The 25,518-nt window shown below is 37.0% G+C and overlaps 1 protein-coding gene and 1 pseudogene across 1 annotated transcript; one reads left to right on the top strand and one right to left on the bottom strand.

Moving 5' to 3' along the window:
• Nucleotides 1-8,452: 8,452 nt before the first annotated feature.
• Nucleotides 8,453-10,387, bottom strand: LOC120191113 (magnesium dechelatase SGRL, chloroplastic-like). The gene is given in 6 exon segments (XM_039194108.1): nt 8,453-8,758; nt 8,761-8,803; nt 8,892-9,038; nt 9,175-9,333; nt 9,438-9,614; nt 10,101-10,387. Coding segments are annotated over 6 exon segments (756 nt in total). The 5' UTR covers nt 10,257-10,387; the 3' UTR covers nt 8,453-8,684.
• Nucleotides 10,388-11,024: 637 nt separating this feature from the next.
• LOC120191143 lies at nt 11,025-23,998 on the top strand (annotated as a pseudogene).
• The last annotated feature ends 1,520 nt before the right edge of the window (nt 23,999-25,518 follow it).

Raw genomic sequence — 25,518 nt, 5'->3', positions numbered from 1 at the left:
GATTAGAAACTAGATATTACAACTAATTTCATCAAAAACACAAGATTTTTTCAAAATTTTCTAAATTTTCGAAAAAAAAATTTATTAATTTTCAAATTATTGTGTTTTGATTAAATTATGTTGTTATTATAAAAACTATACATATATTGTTTCTCAAAACCATATTTTTCAAAAGTTTTTCAAAAACTTTGCCCATTAGGATTGATTTAGAGAACCTTGAAATATTGAGGACTCAATTGAGTTTTGGGATTGATTGAATTGCATACATGTGTTTTCTAAATTGCAGGTTATCAATTCTATTCCAATTTCCTAAACCATGTCCAATCCTAAACGTGCTAGGTCTTCATCTAGTCGTTCACACCGTCAACCAAATCCACCTCCAAATCCTCCACATATTCCAATTCCTAATCCTAATCCAAAATTCGTGTTTCAATCATCCTGGTCCTAGAAATCATCGTTTTTGGTATTATCAATATTTCGACTCTTACAAAATCCGGGAAGAACGTATTCTTTCTCGTCAAGCTATGTTAGTTATCAATTTTAAATATCTTCCTCTTTTACAAGAGTGGAAATTTGATAAACTCTTTGACCTTGAACCCATCGTTTACCATCAACTTGTTCGTATTTTCTATTCTAATATCGTTTGTGTTAAAAACCAAACTGAAACCGAAACCATAGGAATTCGTTCCAACCTTCTAGGACAATTCTTATATATTGACTCGGCTTACATAGCCAATACATTCGGATTAGATAATGATGGTATTTCAAATGAAAAACAGGTTTTAGGATCTCATTATAAAAGAAGGGATAGTGCAAGTGTCCTAGACCTTCATGAACGTTTTCTTCATCTAATGATTTCTTGGTGGTTTCGACCATCCGGAGGTCGTTATTCTACTCTTAGAGCCTTAGATCTTTGGTGGTTACATTGTTTCGAAAACAATATTAAAATCAACCTACATCAGATTATTTTTGCTGAAATTGTTGAAACCGTAAATCTTGTTCCTAACAAAAAACTCTGTTCATCTCTTGTTTACGGTTGCATTTTGAGTAATCTGTTTTCCAAAGCTGGGCTTAGAGTCGGTCTAGATGCCGTTTTCCCCCTTAAGAAACAAATTAACCTTCTTTCCTTAACGAGAGCGGGATGGATTAAGGATAAGGAAACCAGTGAATGGGTTCGATCTTCTGCAAATACTCCGGGAGCTAGTTCTTCACAAGCTCCACCCGAAGCTGACGAAGATCTCGAGCTTGAGCAATTAATGCGAGACATCGATGAAGCCGAAGATGAGCCTGAGCAGCCTGAAGAGCGAGCACAAGAAACGCATCCAATGCCTCCATATTTCCAATCCTTTATGGAGATATTCAATTTTCGATACGCTACTATGGATTCACGCTTTACTTCTATAGAGTCCAATTTATCCACAATGGGAGCTCAACAATTAGAAATTCTTCGGGAAATGCGTGCAAATAGTGAAGCAACCAACGCACGTATTAATGACCTCACTAACGAAATGGCCGCTATGCAAGCTCGTTTTCCTCCTCCTGATCCTGATATGCGATTCTATGTTTTGCTTTGAACTCCAAACTTATTGTTTTAACATTTTGAATATCTTGGAATGTTTGAATTTGTGGATTGATTGACTTTGAATTTGTTTGGATTTATGAATGGTTAGAAATTATCTATTTGGTGTGATTAAATTTATTCATTATTGCATCATTTACTTCATGATTAGATATATGACCAATTTTGCCATTTCACATTAACTATGAATATTGATTATGAAACTAATGGCTAACGTTTCTCTTGCTTGTGATCTTAGCAGCTTAAAATATAATCAATTGGCTAAATGATTTCAGAACCTTGTTTAATTCTTTAAAATGTCTTTTTGATTTAACAAAAAGGGGGAGAAAAGTGTTAAATGTGATAAATGGGAGAAGTGTTAAAGTAAGGGGGAGTGATTTCAAAATCTCAAAATCTTAAAATTACTAAAATGTTTTGTTATATCAAAAAGGGGTAGATTGTTGAAAACATTTTGATATTTCGATATAACAAATTAAGTTAAATAAATTTTAAGATTTTCCAAATGATTTTCTAAGTATATTCGATATAATTATTCGAATATCAAAACATTACTCCAAATCTTTCAAAGATCATTTTTAATCCTTACTCAAAGTGTAAAATTAAGTTTTAATCTTAAAACAATTTCAAAATAATTTTACAAAGTATTTCGAACCATTTCAAAGCCAAAACTTCCAGATTGCTCAGAGGGAACCGATTCCCCCCCAAGAGGGTACCGATTCCCCCCTGAATGGTTTGGCTCCGAGAATTCCAGTATGCTCGGAGGGAACCGATTCCCCCCCAAGGGGTACCGATTCCCCCTTGTATAACGGTCGAAATATTTGAATTTTACACTTAGGGAACCGATTCCCCATAGGGGGTACCGATTCCCCATAGGGGGTACCGATTCCCCCCACGCTCCAAACTGTTTTATTAATTGTTTTCACACTAAATCGGCTATATTATTTTCTCTAATTATCCCCAACGTTCAGAAGTGATTCAAGGTGTATTTAAGCAAGCTTAGAAGCCATTGATCAACAACAAGAAACATCAAGCAATTAGAATCAAGAGAGAATCAAAGAGAAAGCATCAAACCTCAAGTTTGAGCATTTCAAGCCTATTTTTCATTCAATATTCATTTTGCTTTCAAGAACACTTATTGTGCTCAATTGTATTTATTCTTGAGTGTTCTTTCTTTGTTCTAGAATTGTCCAAACATATTTGCCTTGTGAGGTTTTTCTTGTAAGTTTGCAAATTTGTATTTCTCTTTGAGAAAAGAGTGTTCTCAAGAATTGGGGTATATTCTTGAGGGAGTTGTAAGGTTATCTCTTTGGCCTCAAAAGAAAGAACAAATTAGTGAATTTGTTGGAAAATCCTTAGTGTGGATAGCTAAGGTAGTGGACGTAGACTTTGGTTGATAAAGTCGAACCACTCTAAATCGCTGTGCAATTTCTTTCAATTTTCTGCAAAAGCTTCCACCAAATTTTTAATTGCCAATTCACCACCCTCTTGGCCAATTCCGTCAATCGATTAACTCAACAAGTCTGCTATCAAAATGAATACTCATACACATCGCCTACCCGACTAGTGTGTGTTTCGACATCCGAACTGACTTTCAAAATCAATTACACTAAACGTTTGGTTCGCAAAAAAGATCATTGTCATAGAATAATCTTTTTTTAGAATTGTATTTTTATGTTTGATTTGTGAAAAAATCATTATCCGATAATAACTTATTACCAGTAGTATCATTTTTTTTTGTTAAAATGGTAAGGATGTCATTAACTTGAAATTCTTCGGTAATGAATAATTCTTACCACTTTGGACACAAATAACCCAAAAATAATGAATTTTTTTTTCATATAAATCATTCACAATTCTTATTCTTCGTGATATATTTAAAATTATAAATTTAATAATAATAAGGGTAAAGTAAATAAATAGTCCCCGAACCTTTACGACGCTTTCATTTTGGTCACATAACTTTTAAAACTTGCAATACAATCATCAAACTTTTAGTTCATTTTCAGTAAGATCTTTGATGTTATCTCTTGTTAATTTTATCTGATGTGACATGTTACCTCCCGTTAGCCCTTTCTTCTTCTTTTTAGAGCCTTTGCTAAAATGATTTCCAACTTTTGGAAATCATCTGAAATATTTAAAACTAATTTTTGTTTCTACCATGCAAGCAAAATCTAAATTTTTAGTTACAATAATAAAAATATAAAAAATATTATAACACCACTTAGCAATATTTCCAAAGGTGAAACTCTTCATACTCAAACCCATTCATTTCAACGCCCCATAACTCATAAATTTGATTATTCATAACTACCAATAGATCTGGAAGATCAATGAGCGTATCATCATTTCATTCAAACGATAAACTCAATGAATCTCAAGCACCATCTTGAGACACCGTAGACGATAGAGAATGGGGAATAATTTGATTATTCTAACTTGAGACGTCTTTTTCAGCAGCAACAACTTAGATATCCTTTCACGATGGTCGTTAGCTCTTGTTAAACTTAAAGACCTCTTGGAGAACTCATTGCAGACCAAGGCTGCTCACATGGTTAAGTTTCTATAACGCCCCAAATCCCGGGTTAATAATTTTGGGCTAACACCATAAAAATTTAATAAGCCCATTAGATCTATAGAATAACTTGGATCAAGTCAAGAATGAAATTGGGCTTGATTTAGACCCAACTAGTTGCATGAATGTGTATTTTAGCATTTGTATGAAAGAGGAATGATTAAAAGAGCAATTATACTATCATTAAAAAAAGGTTGATTTCTTTTAATGATGATGATGTAATTTGCCTTACCTATTCCCAATTTCCCTCATTTTAATAATCCTTTTGTCCTTTACCAAATCCTTTTCTTCTTCTTCTTCATCTTTCTTCCTTCAAGAAAACTATCAAAGGTAGAAACTTGACAATCCTCCTAGCTCATTTGGAATTTCTAAGGTAAGAATCATAATCTCCTCACTCAAATTTTCATTTGAACTCTCAATCTCAAAGTTTGGTCACATTAGTCATAAATAGGGGATTACAAAACTAGAGATTTGTAGCTCGTTTTTGGTAGATTTGAGTTTGGGAAAGTGTTCTTAGACTCATTTTAGTATCATAAACAAATTATTGGGAAATTGGAGAAGGTTTCAAAGCCAAGGGAAAAGAGAAGTTGGCTCTTAGGTGATTGGAGAGGGTTTTCTTCAGCTTGGATATTAAGATAACACCTTTATAACCTTTTTATACCATTTACGGGTCATTAAGTGCATTTTGTTGGCTAGCACAAGTTTATGAAATATTGAACATGTTCATGGTAGATTCTAGTTGAAAGTGTTCTTAAGCATGAAAATATGACTCTTTGGAACTATACTAATACATAAGACTTAAGCATCAACTAATGACCTTAAGGTGGTAAATAAGTAGGATTGGATTGCTTTTTCGTGCCCAAAACAATGCCTTTATGGGTTCGAGTATTGGTATTGAAAGAACAGTACTGATAATGTTCATCGGTTAGCTTAAAATAAGATAGTTTTGGAAGGGTAAGTATCGATACTCATCCACAGAGCATCAATACTACGGGTCAGGTTTCAATAATTACAGGGTAGTATCAATATCGTTTTAGGATTCCAGTAGCCTATTTTGGTACTGATACTTAAGGGATTATCGATACTATAATTAAGGTATTGTTACTAGGGGTGTAAATGAGCCGAGTCGAACTCGAGTATTGCTGAGCTCGACTTGAAAACTCTGAAATGGAGCTCGACTCGACTCGAAAACTCGTGAGCTTATAAAATTTAAGCTCGACTCGAACTCAAAATCCTGAACTGAAGCTCGTGAGTAGCTCGAAAAGGCTCGAAATGAAAAAAAATCTTAAACTTAACAAGATTGAATTCTCAAACTCAAACTCGAACATGAACCTTAAATACATGAAAGCCTTATTGTATTTTTAAAAAAAAATCAACACATAAATATTAATATTATTAATAATTTATTTTTTAAAAAAATAAAATCTTAATATATTATATTTTTGAGCTGCTCACGAGCTTTTTGAGTCGAGTATCAAGTAGCTCGTTCCGGCTCATTAAGAATTCGAGTCGAGCTCAAGTTCGAGTCGAGTCCATTTGATCCGAGTATTTATCGAGCCTTAACCAAGTCGATCTCGAGTAGCTCACGATCTGTCTCGTCTCATTTACAGCCCTAATTGTTACCCTAGATAAGGGTATCGATACTAAGAAAACTTTCAAACATCGAAGTTATTTTTTATATCAATAGTTAGAAATTAGTATTGATAACCAAGAGACCGATATCGATGCTATAAGGCCAGTATCGATACCCTCGTCATGATTTGGGTAAGAAACTCATCACATCTCAAGTATTTTTGGTTAAGGGATCAAAGACCATCTAAATTTCATAAACAAGACTTCAAGTGAGAACAACGTTAATTACTATAATTACATCTAGAAACGAGATAATTAGGAACTCATAAAACTAGCCTTGTATAGTGCTCGGGAAATAGTCAAGACACTCGAGTTACTCTAGTAGATTGCATGATAGAATGTCTGGACAATTCTTAATTAGTGCACAAGACACTTATTTTTTGACCGGACGTAGATGCCCAAGTACTCGTATGGAGTAAGGCAGTTGGGTGAACTTTTCTGATGTAGAAATTTCATATCTCACCCTAGGTAGGTTAGAGGGGTGTGTGTTTTGGAGATGTAGCGAAGACTTCCGACCACACCATGATGCCCACCTTTGTATGTATGTCTAGATTTACGTTCTTGTATGCAAATATTTATGTTAGAAAATATGATCATATAATGGATCCATATAGTATAGTTTGATTATTAGTGTGGCACTGAGCTTGTGCGCTCAACGTTCAGAATTTGTTTCCATGCGCAGGTTCTTAGGAAGAGAGTTTGAGGAGCTTATTGCAGAGTCCACATTCCAGACCGACATCATCTTTTGAGTATATCTTGAGTATATTTTTAGGGGACATGTACTGTGAATGGACTCTCTTGTATCGAATTGTATTTGAATCACTCTTTTAAAATGGTTTGATGTATATTTTGGGGCTCCCATATTTTTATACTCTGACATTATACTTTTATTTACTTTGGATGATTTCCAATGGATGTTTTAATTTTTTTTTAATTTTTTTTGGGTTAACCACCTCGGTGGTACCTTGTAGCATAATAATCTATTGATCTTCGGGTCGAAGTGGATTAGGAAATTACAGCTTTAATGCTTCCGCTTTCTCCTTCAATCTTCCTTGATGAAAACTCTCAATGTCAAATTGCCCCATTATCTACCATTACAAGTCCTTTTCGGTTTCTAAACATCGTTGAATAATAACGAGAAGGGAACACCAATGAACTATGATGTGAACTTATAAGGATATGACTTGTAAAGGACCTAGAAGCGCCATATTACTCGCCAGACATACAATTAAACTTTGAGTTCTTGAACATGAAGGGAATTAGAAGAATTTTTTTAATAGTTCAACTATTTATTTGTAAAAAAAGAAACATTTTTTCTCATAGGGTTACATGGTTTTGAAGGGAGAAAGTTGCCCAGAAATGGTTTGAACAGTGCTTCAAAGCAGCGTTAGGAGAAGCAAGAATTGATTTGCAAATTGAGGAATGCATGTTTTCAAAAAGGTTGGTGGATTTGAACCCGACAAGGTCACATACATCATAGTAATGAAGGTGCTTGTAGATGGAGGATTTTTTGTTTTGTTTGTGCTAAAAGAAGAAGAAGAAGAGGGCTAATGGCAGTTAACATGCCACGTCCGATAAAACTAACGAGAGGTAAGGTTAGAGACCTTACTGAAAATGAACTAAAAGTTTGGTTACTGTATTGTAAGTTTTAAAAGTTGGGTGACCAAAATGCAAACACCCTAAAAGTTTAGGGACTATTCATGTACTTTATCCTAATAATAATATACAAAGAATTCAATTTAGTAAAATTTTAATAAATTTAAGTAATTAAAATAACCACTCAACCATGTTCTTAGTTAAATAATTGATTAATTAATTAGCTAATTTAATTAAAAATGTACAGTGATAAGGAAGTATTTTATAATTTATGTTTGAAATTTATTTTTATTTTTTCTGATGATATATGGTTAAGGTTCAAATCTACATTCTCTGAGAGAGAATATAATGTACTTTTCATAATACTCTTACAGTTAAAAACATAATTATAATAATTAATATGTATAATTCTTTCATAGGAAATATAATATATCTTATCAATATAGGCATACAATTAAAACTATAATAATAATAATAATAATAATAATAATAATAATAATAATAATAATAATAATTAATAATAATAATAATAATAATAATAAATTTATTAGTCATTTTTCGTACACTAAATTTTAAGAAATTTCTATATATTATAACTTTAAGTAGCTTAAGAATTTCACTAACAAAACTCAATTACAAATTATAATATCAGTATGATAAATCTTAAAATTCAATATATTTCCTTTTCGAGCATAAATGCCAAAGGGGCAACACCTCGATCGAGTTGATTTTTTATTTTGAAAATTTAAATTTAAATTGGATTTATTTTTTTTAAATGATATAACCAGATTAAATCAGATTTAGTGAAAATTTGATCGTGTATATATATATATATATATATATATCCTATAAGAATAATATTTTCTTTTGGTATCGAAATACTCAATTGTTTATATATATATCGGGTGTGGGTTTTGACCTCAAAAATTAAATCATGTGTGAGTGAAGGAATTTAATTTTCGGATGAACTAAAAACTTGACCCGACTCAATCCATCACAATTCAATTCCTACTTATGCATGTAAAGCATGTACAACTGTCCAGCTACCGAATGGAAAATAAATCAGATATTAGAAGCTTATAACAAGAGTGTAATGATAGCTTTAATGTTGATTTACGAAGCAACAAAGAAAATAGCCATTGCTTAATGAATGAACAAATGGCCTCAGTTGCAAAAGAATTCTGCGTTTTACAATTTTCAGCAAATGCATCAGTAAGAATATAAGGAGAAAACAACACCCTTCTTTCATGTAACGGACTGAAATTGAACCATTTTTTCCCCTTTTATTGTTTTGTTATCCACAAATCAAAGAAGAAAGGCAAACAATGCTTGAAAGATGGATTTTGGAATCCTTCCCCATTTTGCTGGCGGAGATGAACTTTATCTGAAGTTAACATACCCTGAACTTGATCTCTATGTCTTCCCTGATCAGCACTCGGTTCGGTTATTCGAATCCGAAAACCGGCATCGGTAATCCGTGACAAATTATGAACAAGGGTTTGATATATTTACCTCTGCAGCCTCCTTAAGCGGTCCCCAACATTCGATTCGATTATACTTCGGAAAACTAGAATGGAAGTAGACAGAAACTAAAGCATCCATTAGCTCAGGGTGTTCGGAAAAAAGGACTGAATCTCCATGAAGCACAGCTTTAAGTACCTGCAGCAAGAGTTCAGCAAGCATTACCATGTACCACTACTAGAATGGCTAGAGCCTAGATGGAGAAAAGCCTAGTCGAGACGAAGAATACATGGTGTCAAAGTCGAAAACATCAAAGCTGAAGAGGAAAACTTACCAAAGGTAACTCCTTGGAGAAGATATGGTATCGAAACTCAGCAGCGAGGTCGAGCGCGAGATTCGGACCGCATACAAAACAATGTACGTTCAGAAACATGGTTTCTTTCACTTTCTTCCACTCGGCAACCACATCATCGTTGTTGTACCACCCTTTCAACTGCCATTGGAAATCATGCAATGTGTTAAAGCTCCAAATCAAAGTTCTCCTACATTCAGAACATGGTAACTGCATACCGAGATCGAAACTAATGGAATCCGAACCTGATCGAGATTGATGACATTCGAGATGGTCAACGTTAAGTTAGCAGTGAAGTCACAATGGGAGAGGATGTAGGTTCTTGGGATTATTGCAGAATAACTCTTTAGCCCCTTTCCCATGAAGACAACTTCGAGTTTCGAAGCCTCGAAAATAGCAGGAGGAACCAAGAGTCTTACAGCCTGGAAACTAAGAATGTCAATGTTGATATCCATTTGGTAAAAGGGACCTTCAACAAAAATTTGCATGTATTTCACATCTTCTTGAACACATTCAATGAATTTATCAAACACACAACCCAGATTTTAGATTTTGATTTTTTCCCACAAACAACAGTGTAAGCAAAACCCAGCAAACCAAAATGATTGAACAGATGATGGCCAAAGGTGCACGAACAAAATTATGCAAATTTTAGAAATACAACCAAAAATGCCATTTTCACAAGCAAATTGCAGGCTAAGAACAAACCAAACGTCATAGTCTAAACCATCAATTCCAAAATATACATTCAGTGATGGACTGAATCCTCCTGGATATTTCAAATCAACATATAGTTTATGTACGATAATTTAATTTGGCACCTAAATTTCTAATATAAATTTCTAAGTTCGGAATATCTAAAAGAAAATTCTCTGTCCCTGTATACATTAACTCAGAGGAAAGAACACCTCAGAAACAAGGGAATTGTAGGAGGCTCCGGCATTGTTACTAATGGAAGAAAACTGTACTCGAAAAGGCTTGAACTTTCTGTTCTTGACACCAAAGCTTTTCAATGGAACTGAAGGTGAAATGGAAGAAGCATGGTAGGCAGAATGGATGGCCATGGAACAAGCATAACCTACACTTTCTCTTCTTCATCGTTCAAAGCCCACCATTGTCTTCTCTGTGAACTTTTTTGTTTTCTTCAGAGAGAATGGATTGATGGGGTAAATGTGGAGAATTGATGTTAAGAGAATTTGTGATTCAAAAGACCCCAGTAGTAAAAAATCTTTGCAACAACGTCCTTTCATCCACATATTTCTTTTATTGATTTTCGAAAATATTTGCATGCATTGGGGTTGGAATATTGCGCCATGTCATGGACATTTTTGTTGTTGTTGAAGTTTTGATAACTTTTGGATAATGTAATGACGTGGCATTAATTTAGTCCAATGGTTCAATTTTCCATAGCCAATCAGCTACTCGAAATCAAATTCTGGTGGAGAAAAGCAATAGTAAGAGAAACAGGGTAAACTACAGAAATAGTCACTTTTATTTAAGTTTCATAATAAACATAAGATTTGATCACTTTTGTTTTGTTTTAATTAAGATGCGGTCATTGAAGGTTAACAGCCGTTAAACCTTTAACGGTTTTCTGACTTGGCATGGTAAATATATAAAATTAATATTACATCATTTCCATATATATATAGTACGTGGATTAAGTTTTGGTAAATTTCCTTTCAAAAAACACAAGTATTGGCCACATATATTATTGTTTTATTAAATTTTGATCACTTAGACGTTGGATGCCGCTAATTTGATGACCTGACTCGTTAATAAAATAGTTTAATTTTTATTTTAATACCTCCACTTTAAACAATATATAGATTATGGGTCTTTTTGTAAATTCAAATGTACTTAGGTAAAACATTTCAATTTACCCATTTTTTAATATATTTTTCCCAACCCCTAATATTGCTCATCTTCTTCCCGTTTCTTCTTGAGACATCTCTTGCTCCATTGCTCTATTTGCCTTCTTTCAAGGACTCATGCTGCATTTTAAGATCATGGGAACAAGAGTTCTTATGAGACGACCGAGACAGAAAGTGAACAACAAAGGGTGTATGGAGATGATGGGAATGGAAATGGTAAAAATGGGGAAATGAATTCAACAGAGGGAGAGTCGAATTCAGAAACCGGACAAGCAGAGAATGAAGCTGTTGGAATGAATAACAATGTCGAGGCAGAATCGGAGGATAGCTCAGGTGAAAACAGATCTGAGTCGGCTGAGGGTGGTAAAAACTATGATGAACAAGCGAGCGAGAAAAACAATCAAACTTCAAATAAAGAAAAAAATGAAGACGAGAACTCAGAACAAAGTGCTGTCGAGAACAATGCAGAAAGCGAGGAAAACAATCAAACCTCAAATGAGGTTCTCCCTGCTGCTTCTCAGTTGGAAATTTTGACCGAGTCTACCACTCAGATCGGAGCTTGGTCGACTCAAGCAGAAGAATCACAGGATGAGAAGAAATCACAGCAATCTTCAACATCCAGTGAAAATAATGGTCACCAGTGGAAAGTCTGTAAGTCGACTACCGGGCCTGACTACATACCGTGCCTAGACAATTGGCAAGTTATCAGAAAGCTTCCAAGCACAAAGCACTATGAACATCGAGAGAGGCACTGTCCGGATGAAGCTCCTACATGTCTTGTCCCTCTACCTGAAGGATACAAGCTCTCAATAAAACGGCCTAAAAGCCGGGATAAAGTAAACACCTGTCGAAAGCTTGGACGATTGTATGTGTTATGTGTATTTACTTCGGTTGAAATTTATTCTTTTGATGCTTGGTGCAGATATGGTACTACAATGTCCCCCACACCAAGCTTGCAGAGGTCAAGGGGCATCAGAATTGGGTTAAAGTAACGGGCGAATACCTCACCTTTCCCGGTGGCGGAACTCAGTTTAAGAATGGGACTCTTCACTACATTGATTTTATTCAAGGAGTAAGTACTTTCGTGGGTTTATATATGTTCGGTTTAATAATGTAAAGTATTATTTTGTCTAATCATGTCAAGTTGATGACATATCTGCTTCGACAATGCTGGCTGTTCCTGAAATTGCATGGGAAAAAGAAGCCGTGTGTGTTAGGAAAATAAACCGAGTACAAGTAATTTTCTTATAACCAGATTAGTGAGAATGCGAAATAAAAGCGGAAAAATAATACCCGAAAATTGATAACGGAGTTCAGCCAATTGTGCTTACGTCTCCGGGCTGCTGCAGATCTTTTACTAAGAGAGAAAATTTACAGGTGTTTACAAAACACTCACTACTCACAAGAAAGCTCTCTAGTATAGGAAGAAAGAAATGTTTTGGGATGATTTTGAAGCTAAATGGGTAAGGGTATTTATAGTAGAAACTTAGGGACTAATCTTTGAAAATACCCTAAAGTGCAATGACTAAAGTGAATTTACCCATTCCTATTTTCAACAAACATCTACCAAAATTTTGCCAAACTTTGAAACTTTTAACAATCTCCCACTTGAAGACTGATTTTAATATGTCTTTACACCTCGATCAATGCAGCAGCATGTCTGGTCTTGTTATTCTAGCATGCCAACTGAAGCTGAACACAACTTCAGTTTGTCCGTAGTCACCGTCTTTGTCAACATGTCTGCCGGATTTTGAGCTCCACTAATCTTTTCAAGTTTCAAAATCCCATCTTCCAGAAGAGACCGGATAAAATGATATCTCAATTGTATGTGCTTTGTCCTGGAATGAAAAGACGGATTCTTTGCTAGATGGATAGCACTTTGACTGTCGCAATACAAGATATTGTTTTCTTGTTTCTTGCCTAACTCTTCCAAGAAACTTTGGAGCCAAACCATCTCCTTGCTGGCTTCCGTAACAGCGACATATTCTGCTTCAGTTGTGGAGAGAGCAACTATCTTCTGTAGTTGAGAAACCCAACTCACTGCAGTTCCTCCTAGAGTATAGACATACCCTGTAGTGCTCCTTCTGATGTCGACATTTCCGGCTAAGTCAGCATCTACATAGCCTGTCAGTATCATATCTCCACCTTTGAAACAAAGTGCTTTGTTTGTGGTACCCCGAAGATATCTGAGGATCCATTTGAGTGCTTCCCAGTGTACCTTGCCCGGATTATTCATGTACCTGCTAACAGCTCCCACTGCATGAGCAATATCTGGTCTGGTACAAACCATGGCATACATCAGACTTCCAATTGCTGAGGCATACGGCACCTTCACCATGTGTGCACGTTCTTCCTCCGTCTTTGGTGATTGGTCTTTGGAGAGTCTGAAATGAACACCTAAAGGTGTACTTACTGGTTTAGCATCTTGCATGTTGAACCTGGAGAGTACTTTATTGATGTACTCAGCCTGTGATAACATCAAAGTCCCCGACTTTGTGTCTCTCTTGATCCTCGTCCCAAGAATCTGCTTTGCAGCGCCCAGATCCTTCATAGCAAACTGCTTCGACAATTTTTGCTTCAAGTTTATGATCTCTTGCATGTTTGAGCCTGCAACGAGCATGTCATCAACGTACAACAATAAAATAATGAAACTATTGTAGAACCTCTTGATGTAGCAACAATGATCTGCTTGGCATATGGTAAAACCACTGTTACTCATGAAACTATCGAACTTCTTGTACCACTGTCTAGGAGCTTGTTTTAAACCATACAAGCTCTTCTTCAACTTGCATACCAGGTTTTTCTTGCCTGCCTCTATGAAGCCTTCTGGCTGCCTCATATAGATATCTTCCTCCAAATCACCATGAAGGAAAGCTGTCTTTACATCTAATTGCTCAAGATGTAAATTCTATGCAGCTACAATTTTCAACACCAGTCTGATTGTAGACAGTTTTACGACTGGAGAGAAAATTTCATTGTAGTCAATACCTTCTTTTTGCTGAAAACCTTTGACTACCAATCTTGCTTTGAAGCGTTTGCTCCCATCATGCTCTTCTTTGATCCTGTAAATCCACTTGTTGTGGAGCGCTTTCTTGCCTGGTGGTAACTCAATTAATTCCCATGTCTGATTTGACATAAGCGAGTCCATCTCATCTTTCATGGAAGACTCCCACTTGACTGAATCCTTCACTTGCATTGCTTCATCATAGCACTCTGGTTCACCATTGTCAGTCAGCAACAAGTAGTGCAAAGAAGGCGAATACCGTTGGGTTGGTTTAGGAATTCTGGAGGAGCGTCTCAGTTCTGGTGTGCCTGGTTATTCTTGAACTGCTTCTGGACTGATCTGAACATCATTTCCAGAAATCTCCTCGAACTCAGCAAATTCCTTTGTTTCAGCCTCGGTATTACTTGATTCTGTGGTTGACTTGTCTTTGTACATCACATTCTCATTGAAAATGATGTCTCTGCTTATGATGATCTTCCGATTTTCGTAGTCCCAAAACTGGTAACCGAACTCATCACCACCGTAACCAACAAAGACACATTTGTTGGACTTGGCATCAAGTTTACTTCTTTCAACAGAGTTTATGTGTACATAAGAAATACAACCAAACACTCTTAAGTGTGAAAGGTTTATTTCTTTCTTGCTCCAAGCTTCCTCTGGTATTCCGCCATCCAAAGGAACTGAGGGCCCACGGTTGATCAGGTAAGCTGCAGTGTTGATAGCTTCACCCCATAGAAATTTGGGCAATCCGACATGTATTCTAATGCTTCTGGCACGTTCATTCAGAGTTCTGTTCATGAGCTCTGCTACTCCATTCTGTTGCGGTGTTATGGGAACTGTTGTCTCCATCTTGATCCCATTGTTTGCGTAGAAATCTCTGAATCTATTGTCTCTGTACTCTCCTCTATTGTCAGACCTCAACCGCTTGACTTTCAAACCAGTCTCATTTTCCACCATGGCCTTCCATTTTCTGAAGGTATCGAAGACTTCTGATTTCTTCTTTATAAAATAAACCCATACCTTCCTTGTTGAATCATCGATGAAGGTGACATAATATAGTGAGCCTGCAAGAGATGGAACAGGGGATAGTCCCCATACATCAGTATGAACCAATTCTAACCTTTCTGCCTTTGGAGTCTTGCCAATCTTTGTAAAACTGACTTTCTTTTGTTTTCCAAAGATGCAATCCTCGCATAGTCCGACATCTATATTCTTTAGATCCTGCAGCTTCCCTTTTGACAGAAGTATCTTCATTCCTTTCTCGCTCATATGGCTGAGCCTTTGGTGCCATATGTTTGATTTTCCATCAGCATCTGCTACTGTAATGATATTCTCTAAATTTGAGGTTACATAGAGAGTACCGGTCTTTTTACCACGAGCAATGACGAGTTCTCCTTTGGTAATCTTCCATTCACAGCCTGAAAAAGTTGTACTATATCCTTCTCCATCAAGCTGTCCAACAGAAATCATATTTATTTTGAGGCCAGGAATATGTCTCACTCCTGTCAGCTTCCAGGTGGTCTGGTTTGGCAGCTTTAGTCGGATGTCTCCTTTTCCGACGATCTTCAAGGTTTCATCATCAGCTAGATGAACCTTCCCAAAATCACCACTGACATAGTTCTCCATGATTTCTCGGCATGGGGTGGAGTGGAAAGATGCCCCTGAATCCAAGATCCATGATTCAATCGGACTGTTGACGCTTAAAATCATGGCATCACCTGTCTCCTCCGTCATGTTGGCAGATTCCTGTGCGCCGGTATTTTTCTTCGGTGCTCGGCAATCTCTTTTGAAGTGACCCTTCTTGCCGCAATTATAACAGGTAAAATCTTTATTTCCTGTTCTTGATTTTCCCCTTCTGGATTTTGATCTGCCACGATTTGAATTTCTTTCTGAAGTTCTCCCTCTAGACTCTGTGTGCAAGGCTGAGGAGGTTGATGCTTCACCCGATTCTCTTCGTCGAATTTCTTCACTCAATACCAGATCCTGAACATCGTCGAATTTTAATTTGTTGTTTCCCGATGAACTGCTGACTGCTGTAATAGTAGCATTCCAACTGTCTAGTAGAGATGATAAGAGAATTAACGCTCGAACTTCATCATCGAACTCAATTTCCACTGAACTCAACTGGGTTGTGATTGTGTTGAGTTCATTTAGGTGTTGTGCCACCGATGCCCCTTCTGCCATCCGCAAATTAAATAATCGCCTCATCAAATGAACTTTGTTTGAGGCCGATGGCTTCTCGTACATACTTGAGAGAGCCGCCATAAGACCCGCCGTGGTCTTTTCCTTTGCTATGTTAAAAGTAACATTGCGGGATAACGTCAGTCGGATAACTTCGAGGGCTTGTCTGTCGAGAAGAGCCCAATCTTCATCCTTCATGCCCTCTGGTTGCTTTCCTGAGAGAGGTTGATATAGATTTTTCTGGTACAAAAAATCTTCAATCTGCATCTTCTAAAAGCCAAAGTCCGCACCATCGAACTTTTCAAATTTCACATTCCCTTCGTCTGCAGCCATCGCTCCCACTCGAATCTGGCTTCGTTTGGATCGTTTCTGACAATTCTTACGAATCACCGTGTATTAGAACACCACCGTCGACAAACTCGTATCGCCGACCAAATTTCACTATTCACGAAATTCACTATTCACGTGAATAGTAATGAATAGTAACCTCGCAGAAAATTTGACAAAATTCACAACCAAAAGCTCTGATACCAGTTGTTAGGAAAATAAACCGAGTACAAGTAATTTCCTTATAACCAGATTAGTGAGAATGCGAAATAAAAGCGGAAAAATAATATCCGAAAATTGATAACGGAGTTCAGCCAATTGTGCTTACGTCTCCGGGCTGCTGCAGATCTTTTACTAAGAGAGAAAATTTACAAGTGTTTACAAAACACTCACTACTCACAAGAAAGCTCTCTAGTATAGGAAGAAAGAAATGTTTTGGGATGATTTTGAAGCTAAATGGGTAAGGGTATTTATAGTAGAAACTTAGGGACTAATCTTTGAAAATACCCTAAAGTGCAATGACTAAAGTGAATTTACACATTCCTATTTTCAACAAACATCTACCAAAATTTTACCAAACTTTGAAACTTTTAACAGTGTGATACTCGATGTTGGGTGTGGGGTGGCTAGCTTTGGAGGCTCTCTTCGAAAGAGATGTTCTTGCCATGTCATTTGCTCCTAAGGATGAGCATGAAGCCCAAGTGCAGTTTGCTCTCGAACGGGGGATTCCTGCGGTATCAAATGCGATGGGCACCAAAAGGCTACCTTATCCTAGTTCCGTCTTTGATCTTGTGCACTGTGCACGTTGCAGGTTCCCCTGGCACGTTGAAGGTGCGATTTCTTTTTTGTATTTTTCAGTGTTTAGTTATGCACTGTTTTATTCTTTGCTAATATGGGGACAAATCCTTATGCATGTTTCAGGTGGAAAACTTTTGCTGGTGCTCAATAGTGTCCTACGACCTGGTGGTTACTTTGTTTGGTCTGCTACTCCGGTTTACCAGAAACTCCCTGAAGATGTTGGCATTTGGCAAGGTAAAATATTTTATAACCTAGTAATGTAGTTCCAAAGATTTGGATTGATAAAAAGTTTTTCGTTTTTGTGGCAGTGGCTTTCCGATGGCAGAGATGTCTAGGCTAACAAAATCGATGTTCTGGCATTTGGTGACTATCAAGAAGAACATATTGAACGCTATTGGAGCTGCAATATATCGGAAGCCGATTTGCAACGACCGCTACGAAAAAAGGTCTAAAAATGTACCTCCACTTTGTGAAGAATCTGATGATCCTAATGCAGCCTGGTAAGTGTACTCTGAATTTTCTTGATGAATAATGTTTGCAATACTCTCAACGGATGAACATTTTCGGGTTCGTGTCTTCAGGAATGTTCCCCTTCAGGCATGCATGCACAAAGTACCGGAAGATTCAACCGAGAGAGGATCCATTTGGCCTGCGCAATGGCCAGAAAGGTTGGAACAACCTCCATATTGGTTGAATGATCAGGAGGAATTCACTGCAGACTACAATAACTGGAAAACATTCGTCTATCAGTCGTATTTGAACGAGATGGGAATCGACTGGTCTTCTGTGAGAAATGTCATGGATATGAAAGCTGTTTATGGAGGATATGTTTTGTTTAACCTCTATAGTTATGACATTATTCATTAGGCCCTTTCTTGATCTCTTCTTACTCAATCATGCTTCTGCGCTTTGGTTTATAGGTTTGCTGCATCCCTGAAAGATTTGAAAGTGTGAGTTATGAATGTCGTCCCAATCGACTCTCCCGATACACTTCCTGTAATCTACGAACGTGGCTTGTTCGAAATACATCATGATTGGTGTGAATCATTTAACACATACCCGAGAACATACGATGTTCTTCATGCAGATCATCTCTTCTCCAGCATTCAAAAGTGTTAGGAAATAAACCGAGAACGAGTAATTTCATTATAACCAGATTAGTGAGAATGCGAAATAAAAGCTGAAAAATAATACCCGAAATTGATAACGGAGTTCAGCCAATTGTGCCTATGTCTCCGGACTGCTGCAGATCTTTTACTAAGAGAGAAAATTTACAGGTGTTTACAAAACACTCACTACTCACAAGAAAGCTCTCTAGTATTGGGAGAAAGAAATGATTTTGGGATGATATTGAAGCTAAATGGGCTAGGGTATTTATAGTTGAAGCTTGAGGACTAATCTTGTAAATACCCTAAAGTGTGCAGTGGCTAAATGTGTAATTAACCCTATTACAATTTAATTAAAAATTAGGGCACCGAACGGTACCCCCCCTTTGTTGAAAATGTGATCCCCTTTTTTTCTTATTTTCAACCCCCTTATGTTGAAAAACATTAGGCTATATGGTGCCCCCCCTTTGTTTAATTTCCAGCTTTGATTTCCAGCCTCCAAATTTGACTTGATTTACAGCCCCGACTTTTGACTTCCAACAATCTCCCACATAAAGACTGATTTTAATCTGTCTTCACACATCGATCAATGCATCAGCATTTCTGGTATTGTTACTCTAGCATGCCAACTGAAGCTCAACACAACTTCAGTTTGTCCGTGGTCACCGTCTTTGTTAACATGTCTACCGGATTTTGAGCTCCACTGATCTTTTCAAGTTTCAAAATCCCATCTTCCAGAAGAGACCGGATAAAATGATATCGCAGTTGTATGTGCTTTGTTCTGGAATAAAAAGACGGATTCTTTGCAAGATGGATAGCACTTTGACTGTCGCAATACAAGACATTATTTTCTTGTTTCTTGCCTAACTCTTCCAAGAAACTTTGGAGCCAAACCATCTCCTTGTTGGCTTCCGTAACAAAGACATATTCTTCTTCAGTTGTGGGGAAAGCAACTATCTTCTGTAGTTGAGAAACCCAACTCACTACGGTTCCTCCTAGAGTATAGACATACCCTGCAGTGCTCCTTCTGATGTCAACATTTCCGGCTAAGTCAGCATATCTACATAGCCTGTCAGTATCATATCTCAACCTTTGAAACAAAGTGCTTTATTTGTGGTACCCCGCAGATATCTGAGGATCCATTTGACTGCTTCCAAATGTACCTTGCCTGGATTATTCATGTACCTGCTAACAGCTCCCACTGCTTGAGCAATATCTGGTCTAGTACAAACCATGGCATACATTAGACTTACAATTGTTGAGGCATACGACACCTTCACCATGTGTGCACGTTCTTCCTCCGTCTTTGGTGACTATTCTTTGGAGAGTCTAAAATGAACACCTAAAGGTGTACTTTATGGTTTAGCATCTTGCATGTTGAACCTGGAGAGTACTTTGTTGATGTACTCAGCCTGTGATAACATCAAAGTCCCCGAATTTGTGTCTCTCTTGATCCTCATCCCAAAAATTTGCTTTGCAGCGCTTAGATCCTTCATAGCAAACTGCTTCGACAATTTTTGCTTCAAGTGTATAATCTCTTACATTTTTGAGCCTGCAACGAGCATGTCATCAACGTACAACAATAAAATAATGAAGCTATTGTTGAACCTCTTGATGTAGCAACAATGATCTGCTTGGCATCTGGTAAAACCACTGCTACCCATGAAGCTATCGAACTTCTTGTACCACTGTCTAGGAGTTTGTTTTAAACCATACAAGCTCTTCTTCAACCTGCATACCAGGTTTTTCTTACCTGCCTCTATGAAGCCTTCTAGCTACCTCATATAGATTTCTTCCTCCAAATCACCATGAAGGAAACCTGTCTTTACATCTAACTACTCAAGATGTAAATTCTCTACAGCTACAATTTTCAACACCAGTCTAATTGTAGATAGCTTCACGACTGGAGAGAAAATTTCATTGTAGTCAATACCTTCTTTTTGTTGAAAGCCTTTGACAACCAATCTTGCTTTGTAGCGTTTGCTTCCATCGTGCTCTTCTTTGATCCTGTAAATCCACTTGTTATGGAGTGCTTTCTTGCCTGGTGGTAATTCAGCTAATTCTCACGTCTGATTTGACATAAGCGAGTCCATCTCATCTTTCATGGAAGACTCCCACTTGACTGAATCCTCCACTTGCATTGCTTCATCATAGCACTCTGGCTCACCATTTTCAGTCAGCAACAAGTAGTGCAAAGAAGGCGAATAACGTTGGGTTGGTTTAGGAATTCTGGAGGAACGTCTTAGTTCCAGTGTGCTTGGTTATTCTTGAACTACTTCAGGACTGATTTGAACATCATTTCCAGAAATCTCCTCGAACTCATCAAATTCCTTTGTTTCAGCTTCGGTATTGGAGCTACTTGATTCTATGGTTGCCCTATCTTTGTACATCACATTCTCATTGAAAATAACATCTTTGCTTCTGATGATCTTCCGATTTTCATAGTCCCAAAACCGGTAACCGAACTCATCACCGCCATAACCAACAAAGGAACATTTGTTGGACTTAGCATCAAGTTTACTTCTTTCAGCATAGTCTATGCGTACATAAGAAATACAACCAAACACTCTTAAGTGTGAAAGGTTTATTTCTTTCTTACTCCAAACTTCCTCTGGTATTCTGCCATCTAAGGGAACTGAGGGCCCATAGTTGATCAGGTAAGCTGCAGTGTTGATAGCTTCAGCCCATAGCAATTTGGGCAAGCCGGCGTGTATCCTCATGCTTCTGGCACGTTCATTCAGAGTTCTGTTCATGCGTTCTGCTATGCCATTCTGCTGCGGTGTCATGGGAACTGTTCTCTCCATCTTGATCCCATTGTTTGCGCAAAATTCTCTGAATCTACTATTTCTGTACTCTCCTCCATTATCAGACCTCAACCGCTTGACTTTCAAACCATTCTCGTTTTCCACCATGGCCTTCCATTTTCTGAAGGTATCAAAGACTTCTGATTTCTTCTTAAGAAAATAAACCCACACATTCCTTGTTGAATCATCGATGAAGGTGACATAATATAATGAGCCTACAAGAGATGGAACTGGAGATGGTCCCCATACATCAGTATAAACCAACTCTAACTTTTCAGCCTTGAGTGTCTTACCAATCTTTGCAAAGCTGACTTTCTTTTATTTGCCAAAGATGCAATCCTCGCATAGTCCGACATCTACACTCTTTAGATCCGACAGCTTCCCTTTTGATAAAAGTGTCTTCATCCCTTTCTCGCTCATATGGCCAAGCCTTTGGTGCCATAGGTTTGATTTTCCATCAACATCTGCTACTGCAATGATATTATCTAAATTTGAGGTTATATAGAGAGTACAAGTCTTCTTACCACGAGCTATGACGAGTGCTCCTTTGGTAATCTTCCATTCATAGCCTGAAAAGGTTGTGTTATATCCTTCTCCATCAAGCTGTCCTACAGAAATTAAATTTCTTTTGAGGTCAGGAATATGTCTCACTCCTTTCAGCGTCCAGGTGGTCTGGTTTGGCAACTTTAATCGGATGTCTCATTTTTCGATGATCTTCAAGGTTTCATCATCAGCTAGATGAACCTTCCCAAAATTACCACTGACATAGTTCTCCATGATTTCTCGGCATGGGGTGGAGTGGAAAGATGCCCCTAAATCCAAGATCCATGATTCAATCAGACTGTTGACGCTTAGAATCATGGCATCACCTGTCTCCTCTGTCATGTTGGCAAATTCCTATGCACCAGTATCTTTCTTCAGTGCTCGACAATCTCTTTTAAAGTGACCCTTCTTGCCACAATTATAACAGGTAAAATCTTTCTTTCCTGTTCTTGATTTGCCCCTTCTGGATTTTGATCTGCCACGATTTGAATTTTTTTCTAAAGTTCTCCCTCTGGACTCCGTGTGCAAGGCTGAGGAGGTTGATGCTTCACCAGATTCTCTCCGTCGAATTTCTTCACTCAATACCAGATCCTGAACATCGTCGAATTTTAATTTGTTGTTTCCCGACGAGCTACTAACTGCTGTAACAGTAGCATTCCAACTGTCTGGTAGAGATGATAAGAGAATTAAAGCTCGAACTTCATCATCGAATTCAATTTTCACTGAACTTAACTGGGTTGTGAGTGTGTTTAGTTCATTTAGGTGTTGAGCCACTGATGCCCCTTCCGCCATCCGCAAATTGAATAATCGCCTCATCAAATGAACTTTGTTTGAGGCCGATGGCTTCCCGTATATACTGGAGAGAGCTACCATAAGACCCGTTGTGGTCTTTTCCTTTGCTATGTTGAAAGCAACATTGCGAGATAACGTCAGTCGGATAACTCCGAGGGCTTGTCTGTCGAGAAGAGCCCAGTCTTCATTCTTCATGCCCTCTGGTTGTTTTCCTGAGAGAGGTTGATACAGATTTTTCTGGTACAAAAAATCTTCGATCTGCATCTTCGAAAAGCCAAAGTCCGCACCATCGAACTTTTCAATTTTCACCTTCCCTTCGTCTACAACCATCGCTCCCACTCGAATCTGGCTTCGTTTGGATCGTTTCTGACAATTCTTGCGAACCACTGTGTATAGGAACACCCCCGTCGACAAATTCGTATCGCCGACAAAATTTCACTATTCACATGAATAGTAATGAATAGTAACCTCTCAAAAAATTGATAAAATTCACTACCAAAAGCTCTGATACCAGTTATTGGGAAATATACCGAGAACGAGTAATTTCTCTATAACCAGATTAGTGAAAATGCGAAATAAAAGCAGAAAAATAATACCCGAAATTGATAACGGAGTTCAGCCAATTGTGCCTACGTCTCCGGGCTGCTGCAGATCTTTTACTAAGAGAGAAAATTTACAGGTGTTTACAAGACACTCGCTACTCACAAGAAAGCTCTCTAGTATTTGGAGAAAGAAATGATTTTGGGATGATATTGAAGCTAAATGAGCTAGGGTATTTATAGTTGAAGCTTGATGACTAATATTGTAAATACCCTAAAGTGTGCAGTAGCTAAATATGTAATTAACCCTATTACAATTTAATTAAAAAATTGGGGCACCGAATGGTGCCCCTTTTTGTTGAAAATGTGATCCCTTTTTTCTTATTTTCAACTCCCTTATGTTGAAAAACATTAGGCTGTGCGGTGCCCCCTTTGTTTAATTTCCAGCCTCCAGCCTCCAGCCTCCAAATTTGACTTGATTTACAACCCCAATTTTTGACTTCTAACAAAAAGAGGTCTGCTATCTTCCATGCTATATATCTTGCAGATGTTATTTCTCAATCGAGATCACCTCCATGATACGACGTTTGATTTACTACTGTCCGCAGGTGCAAGTTGGTCCCGGTAATCGCAGAAGTCGATAGAATTCTGAGGCCGGAAGGGAAGCTGGTTGTACGAGACACAGCCAAAACGATAAGCGAGGTGGAGAGCATGGCTAAATCTCTGCATTGGGAGATCCGAATGATTTATTCGAAAGCCGGCGAAGGATTACTTTGCGTACACAAGAAATTCTGGCGTCCCACCGAGGAAGAACCGATCAAGTCTGCCATCGTTTGAACATTGTGCTTAGTGTACGCTCCTTTTCCATAATCTGGCCTAATAGTTTACGTAATTCATTTGGATTCAGAAGCATGTTATTATAGATCTAGTCATTCAATGGCAAGTGTAAAATTATATAGTTGATTACATTAGAATCAATTGTAATTTTTGTGTCAATTTGCATTATTAAATGTTGGACAATAGTAACAAAACAAATTCATACTAAAAATAAAAATATTAAATTTAAAGATACAAAGGAAAACAAAACCTTTTATTGATAACGACGTCTAACATTAAAAGAATCCGTAACTTTCATAAAACTCGGTCTCTGTTCAATGAATCACTTTACAAAGTGAAAAAGGAATGGTGAGTGAACAAAACAATTTGGCAGATTATTTCACTACATAATTCTGATTATATAGAGGAACAACATTTTTATCAAAGATGGATCTAACAATACTTAACTACTGACAAACCCAAGACTTTCATTGATCCAATCTCCAACATAAAATGGCTGTCCCTTTTTTCCCATATGTATGGGGTAAGGGGGAGGTAAGATAGTAGGCTGCCCCCAACACCAGGTTGAGAGCAGCTTCCGTAGGAGACCTCCAAATTATGAAATGCCCTCCGTGGGACTTGATCCCACGACCTCAAGGTTTAGAACCTTGTGCTCTACCAACTGAGCTGGATGGTCATTTTATCCAATCTCCAACATAGTGCAGAGAAAAAGCTTAAAATTTACACTTTTTTAAGGAAAATCTTAAAAATATGTAAATTTTAAATTATGTCATTGAATTTGTCGTTTAAAAATTACATATTTTTAAGAAAAAGCTTAAAAGAATTATTGAAATTATAAAATAAATTTAAGGAATTATAAAAAATTTATTCACTTTTGAAAATGCCACTTGGCACACTAAAATGTGATATGTCACACCAATTAATAAAAAATATTAAATTTAACTATCAATGTTAGTCAAAGGACTGAATTGATGAAATTTTAAAGTATAAGGATTTAATTGAATATAAAAATAGTTAAAGACTTAATTGATTTTTTAAAAGTTTGAGGACATTTAACACCATTAAACCTTCTAAAAGAACTGCATCTATTCTTCAAATTTTGCAATCAATTATACTTTCCAAAATATACTTAAAATAGATATTTGATTTTTAAAAAAAAATCGATATATTAACATTTTACAATAATATCAAACTCTAAAATTAATAAACTGTATTTTTCCACAATATTTCTTAAAAATACTCTTCAAAGAAGCACTTTTAAACCTAACAAAATAAAAAACTAAGCCCAAGTTAAATTCAGTTACTAGTCCTGTTACTATAAACAATTCATAGATTTAATTTCTAATATTTCATTTGATCATTTTAGTCTCTATAAATTATTCATATTATTTAAGATTCCTTTCAACAATGGCTGAAATTTTATAATTCAAAAAAAAGGAATACAAGGATTAAAACTCAATAAATCAGAGTATAAGGACTAAATTGTCAACTTAAGCATAATGTAAGGGCTAATGAAAAAAA

This window comes from Hibiscus syriacus, unplaced genomic scaffold, assembly GCF_006381635.1.
Source record: "Hibiscus syriacus cultivar Baekdansim isolate YM2019G1 unplaced genomic scaffold, ASM638163v2 tig00116965_pilon, whole genome shotgun sequence".
Classification (NCBI taxonomy): Eukaryota; Viridiplantae; Streptophyta; class Magnoliopsida; order Malvales; family Malvaceae; genus Hibiscus; species Hibiscus syriacus.
The sequence above is the reverse complement of the archived record's forward strand: the minus strand, read 5'-3'. Positions and strand labels throughout refer to the sequence as shown.